This window comes from Elephas maximus, chromosome 4 (assembly GCF_024166365.1).
Source record: "Elephas maximus indicus isolate mEleMax1 chromosome 4, mEleMax1 primary haplotype, whole genome shotgun sequence".
NCBI classification, from domain to species: Eukaryota; Metazoa; Chordata; class Mammalia; order Proboscidea; family Elephantidae; genus Elephas; species Elephas maximus.
In genome coordinates this window covers 63,345,333-63,355,826 of record NC_064822.1, presented here as the reverse complement: position 1 = coordinate 63,355,826, position 10,494 = coordinate 63,345,333, and the positions used below count along the sequence as shown (strand labels likewise).

The 10,494-nt window shown below is 48.2% G+C and overlaps 1 protein-coding gene across 2 annotated transcripts; it reads left to right on the top strand.

The window, feature by feature from the left end:
* Positions 1 to 1,028: 1,028 nt before the first annotated feature.
* NOP2 (NOP2 nucleolar protein) lies at positions 1,029 to 10,061 on the top strand. 2 transcript variants are annotated; one of them, XM_049882285.1, is made up of 16 exons: positions 1,029 to 1,163; positions 1,422 to 1,537; positions 2,594 to 2,639; positions 2,813 to 2,895; positions 3,081 to 3,319; positions 4,565 to 4,620; positions 4,739 to 4,899; positions 4,998 to 5,197; positions 5,336 to 5,425; positions 6,198 to 6,285; positions 6,360 to 6,500; positions 7,212 to 7,351; positions 7,478 to 7,567; positions 7,729 to 7,851; positions 7,966 to 8,194; positions 9,270 to 10,061. In XM_049882285.1, the coding sequence occupies exons 2-16, from the start codon at positions 1,426 to 1,428 to the stop codon at positions 9,947 to 9,949; spliced, it is 2,478 nt and encodes an 825-aa protein (XP_049738242.1). In that variant the 5' UTR covers positions 1,029 to 1,163; positions 1,422 to 1,425; the 3' UTR covers positions 9,950 to 10,061. The 2 variants fall into 2 exon arrangements, with proteins under 2 accessions (XP_049738242.1, XP_049738243.1); XM_049882286.1 differs by having other exon boundaries at positions 1,032 to 1,146.
* Positions 10,062 to 10,494: the final 433 nt, after the last annotated feature.

Genomic DNA, 10,494 nt, shown 5'->3' with positions numbered 1-10,494 from the left:
TGTGGGAAGTGCCCAGTGTGCTCTGACCAAGGATGACTACGTGTGGAAAATGAGAGGCTCCAAAATTGCCTGGGTTCATACCCTGCATCACCATTTAACAGTGCTGTGACCTTGAGCAAGTTGCTTAACTCCTCTGGGCTGCAGATTTCTCATGTGTAAAATAAAACCAAAAACCATTTGCCCATCCAGTCCATTCTGACTAAGTAGAATTGCCACTCCGTGGAATTTTTAATGGCTGTGATCTTTTGGGAGATCTCCAGGCTTTTCTTCTGACATGTATAACATAAGGATTGTTTCTCAGTTTTGTTAAAGTGAAGTGCTTGGAACAGTCTTGGAGACCTAATAAGCACTACACTGATGTATATTTGAAGGAAGGCTAGATTTTTGTGATTAACCTGTGGAAACCCTGGAGGCAGTTGTTAAGAGCTATGGCTGCTAACCAAAAGGTTGGCAGTTTGAACCCACCAGGCGCTCCTTGGAAACCCTTTGAGCTGTATGAGGTGGAATGAACTGGACAGCAACGGGTTTTGTGGCTTTTTTTGTGGAACCAAGATGCAAGAGTTCTCTCCCTACTGCCCTCCAGAAGTGAACGTAGGCAGAGGGAAATCTTACCTCAGTGGGGCCAAGCACGGCCCTATGCAATTGTGTTTCCTAATGAAAGAGTTGGGTGTAGAAAGAGACGTGAGAGTTACATGATCTAGGGATGCAGGGCGGTTGGACGCCAAGAAGAGGTTCCCGCTGCTGCGCCCCGGTTAGAGGGGTGGGGAGCGGCTTACAGGCACCAGCTTTTCCCGACTTTAAATTTGCCATGAGGCAAAAAGTGAACGCCGAGAGACAAAGGCGGAGGAACTGAGGATGGTTCCGTCACCATTTCTTCGCCCTCGGCCGGTCTGAACAGCGCGGTCGGCTTCCCAGTCCTCCCCGGCCACGCCGCAGCCCGCCCCGCGCGGGCTCCCACGGAGAGCATACGTTCCGGGTCCAGCGGCGGACAGGAGGCAACCGGAAGAGGCGGGGCGTGAGGCGAGAGCGCTCTGCGCCTGCGTGAAGCGTTTCCGTGGCGTGTGGCGTCCGAAAGCTGGCCTAGGAGTGCACGTGGAGTCCTGTGCCTGCCGCCGAGGGAGTGTTTCCGGCTTGACCCGTTTTCGGGTGAGCGGAGGCTTCGGGTGAGTCTAGAGGGAGGAAGGGCAACTGCATCGACCGGGTCTGGGGCGTAAGTAAGGGAGCTCAGTACAAATGGCGTTGGGCCCCAGGACCCTGTTCCCGGGGCGGGATTGGTCGGGCCTCGAAGGGCTGTTGGGGGTGCTGAGCCGCTGATCTGCTCGAGGCGGTGCACTTTTCCACTCTCATGCATTAAGTCTGCGTTCTGCGCTTACTCTTCCAACACATGCGACTCTGCCTTCTCCGATTTTTCTTTTCCTCAGTACCATGGGGCGCAAGTTGGACCCTACGAAGAAGGAAAAGCGTGGGCCAGGCCGAAAAGCCCGCAAACAGAAGGGTGCCGAGACAGAGCTTGCCAGATTCTTACCTGCGGATAAGGGTCAGTCGTGGTCCCCTGGCCCCCGGCCCTTCCACCAGCTTTTGAGCCGTTTTTTCATCTGCATCATCAGGTCCTCCTTTTTAAGCCTTTGCTTTCACAGGGTCCAATGGAACCTTCTCTGTATGAGTTATTAGGAAAAATAAGAATGAATGAAATACTGTCAGTGTCATCAAAGTTTAGAACTTAGGAAAAATGGCACAGGGACACAAGGACCCATGCAAGAGGAAGTCCAGTTTAATCTTGTGGGATCTTAGAAGACAGGAGGCCCATGTAATTAAGAGAAAAAAGATTTTGTTGAGGGGCTGGGTTTTGAAAAAGCAGAGAAGCATTTTGGCAAGTGGAAGTTGGGAAGGGAACAGGCCAATCACAGCTGCATTGTGGAAGGGATGGAGATGGGAAAATATCTCCATCTCGTTCTCACTGTGGTGCATAGTCTCTCTGACCAAAGTATGGGAGACTGGTGAGCAAGAGGACTGGACTGGTAGTTTGTATTGGGTTTTGGATGAAACGTGGTTTACTGAGGTATGAGCAATTGCCAGGCACTGTGCTGAACCCTTGGGACACATCACATCACTTCATCTTCTTAGAGCCCTGTGAGGGAGGCACTGTGGTCATGATTAACAGTTGAGAAAATAGAAATTGAGAGGCTAAGTAACTTGCACAGAGTTACTAAATGACAGGTGTGAGTTTTTTTTTAATTTTTTGGAGAATGTTTTTGAAAAACAGCAGTTGTAAAGGTGAAATCTAGGATGGTTGCTGACTGACTAGACTGAGTAAAGAAAAAGGCAGAAGAAAAGATGCTTTGAATTTGAGTCGTTATCAGAACGTTGATGTTACTGAAATGTGAAGTCTGGAGGGAGGTCGAGTTTGGATTTGGTTGATAAACAACCAGTTCATCTCCTTTGCGTCTTTTATCCAGCTCCTGGCAAAGTACTGTAGAGTGAGTTACAATCTACTCTTTTTAATGGGTATGCTGTTGTCTTCCCACCTTTACGTCCTCCTACATTGTTTCTCATTTCTCCTATAACCTATTCTGCTGCTTTTTTTTTTTAACAGATGCTGATGAAAATTCTAAGAGGCTGTCTAGTCGGGCTAGAAAGAGGTGAGCGTAGGTGTCCAGACTTACATAGATTAAATTCATACTGCTTATCTTGAGCCAAATGGTACAGACTCTTGGAGGAGGCTCACCTGGGACTTTCACTGCTTCTGAGCATGAAGGGAAATGGCAGAGCCTGGAGGTATGTTCCCATTTCCTCATGCCTTACACCTTTTCAGGGCAGCCAAGAGGAGATTGGGCTCTACTGAAGCTCCTAACAAGTCTCCTGGGGCTAAACCATTGCCTGGAAAGCTACCAAAAGGTCAGTGAAAATGGCTGGGTGCTACATGAGAAGTCCTCTGGGTCCTGGGTCGGAAAGGACTTGTTGACATTTGGGGTGAAAGGAACAACGAGAGAACATTTTTAAGAGTAAAAAGCATAGGTTCCAGGGGTGTGTGGCTGCCATCAGTCCAGGATTTTTCAAATTTCTTGATATTATTTCTGCAGGACTTGTCCGGCCATCTGGAAAGAAGGGAACCCCGTCTTTATATAATGTTGCTCAAGGCAGGAAGCGCCCAGCACCACCCCATAGCAGTGATGAAGAAGTGGATGAGGAAGACTCTGAAGAAGATGGCGTAATGAACCAGGAGGACCTCTGGGGCTCTGAGGACAGTGATGCTGACATGGTGGATGACTATGGGGCCGACTCTGACTCAGAGGAGGGAGATGAGAATGAAGATGAAGAGGTGAGATTGAGCGGGTGTTCAGAAACGGATCCTTGCCTTTTAGTTTCTATCTAGATTCTTGGGCATATCCCTCAGTGACAAAGAGAAGCCTGACTAAGGAAAAGGAATGTAGTTTTCCAACTGTTTCATGTCCTCTTTTAGCTATAGAATTCAGTAGTGTCAGTGAGGATGTAGTAAAGTAGACGCTTGGAGGCCTCCCTGATGGGAATGGAAATGGATACAAATTTTTTATGAAAAGTTTTATATCTAAGAGCAATTTTTTTGTTTTGGCCTAGTAATTTTCTGTTTATGAAGATAATCTAAAATGTGGACAAAGATTTATTTACTGAGGTGCAAAATGTTATTTATTACACAGTTAGTATATGAGTATATCGTTAAACAGATTCAAACAGCGTATAGTTCTGTAGAGTAAAAATAGAAAGTCCCTGTTTATACTCCTCCTCCTCCTCCTCCACAACCCCCTCTCTACAGAGTTACTCTTATCAGTTTTGTAGGCACCGTATGGATGATAGTACCAAAAAATCGGGAAAATTCTTTAATACCCAGTATGTTTAACTTACGGTTCAGGCATATGGTAAATTAACATTTGGTCATTGTATTATGTATGTGAGAATGCTTAATAATTTGTGAACGTAAAAAAAGGCAAGAAACAAACTTGTGTATTTTAACCATGTGGAAAATACGTAGCTTAAGTCTAGAAGGAACTACAATAAAATGGATACCAAAGGGCAATTTTTGTCTTCTCTGCGTATAAATAGGTGTGTAGTTAGGATTTAAGCTTTTTGTTATTGAAAAGGGAAACACACAGGAAAGAAGAACAGTATAATCAATCCTCTCTAATCTGTAACTTAGTTTCAACATTGTGTCAATTTTATATTCCCTTTTTTCAGCATCTTTCTTTCTTTCTGAGAGCAAGTGTTATATTTGTATCTACAAAATAATAAAACACAAGGCCAGAAAGTACTTCATGGGATGGTGGAAAGGCAGGTTTTAGGTTTTGCATTACCAGCCCCTAGTATCTTTCTGGCATGTCTGGGTGGTGCAAAAGGTCAGTGTGCTCAGCTGCTAACCAAAAGGTTGGTGGTTCTTATTTACCCAGAGGCGCCTCAGAAGAAAGGCTTGGCTACCTACTACTGAAAAAAGCAGCCACTGGAAACCCTGTGGAGCCCAGTTCTACTTTGACACACATGGGGTTTCCCTGAGCTGAAATCGACTTGACAACCAGTGTTTTTTGTCTCTTTTCAGTTGCTGCCCATTGAAAAGGCTGCTCGGAAGCAGAAGGCCCAGGAAGCTGATGTGGGGTGAGTTTTGTAAACTTTAGGGTGGAAAATGGTCGGTAGCTCAGATGAGGGAAGCTGTGAGGGTGAAGGAGGGGTCTGTTTTGGTCGGCAAATCGTCTGTTCCTGGACCTCTTTCTAGGGGCCAGTGGAGTGAAGAGGAAACTGATAAAGAGGAGGAAAAGGAGAAAGTGTCCTCTGAGTCAGGTCCCACAAAGGATGATGAGGCGGATGGGGGCCTACAAATCAACGTGGATGAGGAGGAGCCGTTTGTGCTGCCCCCTGCTGAGGAGATGGAGCAGGATATCCTTGCATTGCAGGGTGAAGGGTAGGGAGAACGTGCTTTGGAGGGGGATTTCCAGGCCCTAGAGCAGCATAAAACCGTTCCTTAACAGGCCTACGTGCCCAGGCTTCAGACCTTCAACGAGTTCACAAGCGGATCCAGGATATAGTTGGAGTGCTGCGGGATTTCAGCACTCAGCGGGAGGAAGGTCGGTCTCGTTCTGAATATCTGAACCGGCTTCAGAAGGATCTGGCCGCTTATTATTCCTATGGAGACTTCCTGCTTGGCAAGCTTATGGACCTCTTCCCTCTGTCTGAGGTACTGAATTGCCAGTCATAACTCCTGTTCTTGTTTTCTCATCTCTCTTTTTACCCTGTGTAAGGAGAGCAGCCAGCCCCCTTGCTCTCTTCTCTTTTGTCTGAGCTTCTTGGCCAACCTGCCATCTTGTCTCCCCAGCTAGTAGAGTTCTTAGAAGCTAATGAGGTGCCTCGGCCCATCACCCTACGAACCAATACCTTGAAAACTCGGCGCCGGGACCTTGCTCAGGTGAGGGGTGTGTTTTGAGGCTTGGATTACCCTCTCCCACCCTGAACAGACTGGGTTTTAGTACCTAAGCATTTCTTGGTAAAGCATGATCACAGGAGGAAAGTCTAGAGTCGCCTGGTGTCGTGCTGGGTAAGTCTCATGGCTTAGGGTCTCTGTGGCATGGGAAACCCCGTCCCTCCAACGTGTGACTGGGTTGAGATCAGGGTAAAAATGCAGCTTCAGAAAGAAACTGAAGGGAGTTGTCTGCCTTCTGGATCGTTGAGAAGCTGGTGAAAACTATGATGTCTGCCCACAGAAAAGTACACATATTCATAAACAACATTTTAAGCTAATTATTTCAAGGGGTTCCGGGGCCCCAGATTAAAGATCTCTGGTCTAAAGCCAGTAGTATGGTCTTGTGTTAGTGTGTTTACTGGTGTGAAGATAACCCGATGATTATCTTCAGCGTGCTTTAACCAATAACATTAAACTTAGAATGGTGAGGGGGCTGAGCCAGTTGGCAAATCAGAGGCCATTTCCAGGAAATAAAGGGTAGGAGCTGGTAGTCTGCTTATTGTGGTAGAGTTAAGACCCCGAGTTAGGAGTCTGAGGTTAAGAAAAGGGATGCCATGGGATGGGATGGAGAGAAACTGGGTGAGTCTGGAACGATCGTGTTCTGAGTAAGATCTCCAAGAATTGTGCATCAGACCTGCTAGTAGGGCCATGCTTTCATGTCTCTTTCTGGGCATAGCAGCCTATGAGGTTTTAAATTCTTCATTTTCCTAATCTTCAGGCTCTAATCAATCGTGGGGTTAACCTGGATCCCCTGGGCAAGTGGTCAAAGACTGGACTAGTGGTGTATGATTCTTCGGTGCCCATTGGTAAGTCCCCTGCCCAGTAGCTCTCCTGCCCTGGCCCATGCCCCAGCATGTCACAGGTGGGTCCTCCTCCACAGGTGCAACTCCCGAGTACCTGGCTGGGCACTACATGCTGCAGGGAGCCTCCAGCATGCTGCCCGTCATGGCCTTGGCACCCCAGGAACATGAGCGGATCCTGGACATGTGTTGTGCCCCTGGAGGGAAGACCAGCTACATAGGTATGAGAAGGGGAGGTGGGATTGGTGCGGCTAGTGGAGCGGTGAGGAATACATGCTCTGGAATCTACTGAGTTCAGATCTCACGTGTGCCACTTACTACCCATGTAACCTCGGGCAAGCGCCCGATCCTCTTTCGTCATCTGTAAGACGGGTTAGTAATTGTTTGGGTTGTGAGAATTGACGTAATACATTTAAAAGTCCTTGGTATACTGCTTGGAGCCCTGGTGGTGCAGTCGTTAAGAACTATGGCTGCTAGGCAAAAAGTCGGTGGTTTGAATCCACCAGCCACTCCTTGGAAACACTGTGGGGTAGTTCTACTCTGACCTGTAGGGTTGTTACGAGTTGGAATCAACTTGAGGGCGATGGGTTTTGGGTTTTTGGGGCATAGTGCTTAGCATGTAATAAGCAATCATACCCATTTTATAAAGCTATTTCCATTTAAGAGAAGTAGTTTAGTTTGCTGAGCCAGAAAGCAGCTCAGTAAAAATGGTAAAATCACATCAGCAGGTCTGTCATCACCGGGGGGACAGTGCAGCCTGGGTAGACGTGTACAGAAAGCTGTGAGGAGTGGGGCTTCTTGGGAGTGAAGTTTTGCCTTGAAGGGATGAGACTTGACCTATGGACTCCTGGGCTGGAGGGGAGGGTAGCAAGTGTGGAGGCAGGTAAGCTGCCTGGTCAGCACTGTGGCCCTCCATCCCTCCCTCCCTCCAGCTCAGCTGATGAAGAACACAGGTGTGATCCTTGCCAATGATGCCAATGCTGAGCGGCTCAAGAGTGTAGTGGGTAACTTGCATCGGTTGGGAGTCACCAACACCATCATCAGCCACTATGATGGGCGCCAGTTCCCTAAGGTGGGATTTGGGACTGCCCCGCTGTGTGTCACTCCTGTGATTTTTTTCACTTTACCTGCTTCTAGGAAATGAATGATGCTGTGTAGGTTGCAGGAAACATCTGATTAACCTTACCTTTTTCCCCAGGTTGTGGGGGGCTTTGACAGAGTACTGCTGGATGCCCCCTGCAGTGGCACTGGGGTCATCTCCAAGGACCCAGCTGTGAAGACTAACAAGGTGAGGAGAGTCAGGCAGTGGGATCAGCAAGCAACCTTGGCTGGGCCTTATAGAGCAGGACTGTGAGGTAGAGGAGCACTCTGAGCTGTCAGTAGCTCACATCTCTCCTCCTGAGGGTGCCTTTTGGAATTCTGAAACCCTTGGGTCTCTCCTGGGTACAGGATGAGAAGGACATCCAGCGCTGTGCCCACCTTCAGAAGGAGTTGCTCCTGAGTGCTATCGACTCTGTCAATGCCACCTCCAAGACAGGAGGCTACCTGGTCTACTGCACCTGCTCTATCATGGTGAGGCCTCTGCCACAGAAGGGCAGGGCTGGAGGCTGTCTGCCCCTTAGAGCTCCCTTCAGCTCTAGTTCTGGTTCCCTTACTTCCATTTGTGTCTCTGTCTGGCATATCCAGGTGGAAGAGAACGAGTGGGTGGTAGACTATGCTCTGAAAAAGAGGAACGTGCGGCTGGTGCCCACAGGTCTAGACTTCGGCCAGGAAGGTTTTACCCGCTTTCGAGAAAGGCGCTTCCACCCCTCTCTGCGTTCTACCCGCCGCTTCTATCCTCATACCCACAATATGGATGGTTTCTTTATTGCCAAGTTCAAGAAGTTCTCTAATTCTATTCCTCAGTCCCAGACAGGTAAGTGATCTACCTTTCATCACCACCTTTGTGTGCTTGGATGAGAGAACCCTTTCATTCCAACTACAATTGTTCCTGAGCCCTGGACCCCATTGGAATATATGGAAGTGTTCTTATGGATAGGGGCCTTTTGTTCTGCCAAGTGGCTGCAGTTGTTCAGCATAAAATGCATTCCAAATGAAGCCTGTGGTTTCGTGGCCCGGCGCTGACTTAGTGGTAGTGTCCTCTGCTGGGCCAGCGTTCTTTGCGCCGGGTTGGCACAGGGCTCCTTGGAGCTCTCAGCAGTTCTCAGAGCCCTTCACAGTAATTGCAGATCATTTTCTCAGCCATCTTGAGGAGTCTGGCCTAGATCTCCAGGGAAAGGGTGGGGTTTTTTGAAACAGGCCTGAGAGCTCTGCATGCTGGAATATAACCCTGTGTTTAGTTGGAGGAGGGAGGGGAGAGCTTCTGAATACAAATTGCACGATCTCTTGAGTTGATTTGTTTTTTCATATTAAATAATGCCTTTTATAAGAGTCACATTTGAATGTTAACAGAGAACAAAAACCTTAAGGAGTAGAAGCAAAATTCATTGTAACTTAAAAGTACGTATTTAGGATGTCATTTCTCATATCTTACTGGTTTGTTTCCAGCTGCTGTGGGTGTGCCTTCTTATTTTTCTGCATTTTATCAAATTTCATGTGAAAAAAAAATTGTGTTCCTCGATTAAAAAAGCCAATAAAGCCCAGGCTGCGCTTGAGGTTTATTCACCTCCTGTTAGAGTGTCTTGCTGTCCGCTCTCCTCAAGGGGGCGCAGCTTCCTCTGGAAATCTTTTTGCCTGCGGGTGGATAATGATCTCTTAATACAACGTTGGTCTGTTCAAATAGGACTTGAATAAAGTCCAGGTGATACTAAGTGATAGGAATCTAGGTGATCTGCTCTTAGGTGCTGTCCTAATTATGTGGAATACTTGGTCATGAGACAATAACTGGCAAGTTCCTATATTTTAATACCTTTGCTTGTCCTCACTAATGATGAAGACCGTTTAGTGATGAGGCCCATTTCTTCATAACATTTGTTTAATTTTAACTCCAGGAGATTCTGCAACAGCCACGCCTACAAACCCAGATTTACCTGACCTGAAGAGTCAGGTCACTCCCAAGCCTGAGAACAGCAGTCAGCCAACCGAGAAAGCCAAAGGGGCTGGGAAGGCAAAGCAGAAGTTGCATAAACAGAAACATCCCAGGAAGGCCTCCTTCCAGAAGCAGAATGGCATCTCTAAAAGGACAGACTCAGAATTGTCCACTGTGCTTCCTATGACAAAGGTTCAAGCATCCTCCCAGGTCCAGGATAGCAGTCAACCAGCTGAAAAAGCTGAAGTTGTCAGGGAACCAAAGGTGACTGGGAAACTAAAGCAACGAGCACCTAAACTGCAGTCTCCAAAGAAAGTTGCCTTTCTGAAGCAGAATGGCCCTCCCAAGGGCACAGACTCTGGAACGCCTGCTATGCTATCCGTCTCCAAGACTCAGGCTACCCCCAAGCCTGAGGACCAGGGTCGGCCCCTTGGGAAGGCCAAAGGGACTGAGAAGGTAAAGCAGCAGTTGCCAGAGCAGCCTTTCAAGAAAGGTGCCTTCTGGAAACAGAATGGCACCCCCAAGGGTCCTAAGACTCGCACCACATACTCCCTCAGTCCCAGCCGGCCTCCACCAGCAAAGAGGAGGAAATCTCAGTCCAGAGGCAATAGCCAGCCACCGGTGTTTCAGAAGGATGATTGAAAAGTAGACTGGGGTGGCTTATTGCCATTATCATTGGGTTGGAACTCTTAACCTCTGTGAGGATGGCTTCCCCAATGTGTATAAGGATGAAATTTAATACACATTTTACAACCTCGGGCCACTGTTTGTTTTTTGGGGGGTAGTGGGGGAGACAGTGGGGTACTGGCTCTGCTGCCTAGGGTGGAGGGTGGGACTGGGACCCTCTGAAGAGAAGGAAAAGTTTGGTACTATTAAGGAGATCCATTTCCTCGGGGACCCAGGAAGGGGGGAGGGTTGCCAGTCAGAGCTAGGGTTTTTGGGCTCTGAGGAGAGGAGAGCAATATGGGATATAAGGAGGATGGGCTTCCTGACACCAAAGCCCATGGGGGTACTGGAGGTCCTGGGTTCTTATCCCCTGTGTTACCCTGGTTGAATTCCAGCAAGACCGGGGTTTCAGTCAGTCTTGAGGGGAAGGGGCTGCTGGCCCTGTTCCCCGCGCCTCCACCCCGGCTCTTCTCAGACCCGGAAAGGTCCCGGTCTAAGCCTCCAATTAGAGCCTTTCATTG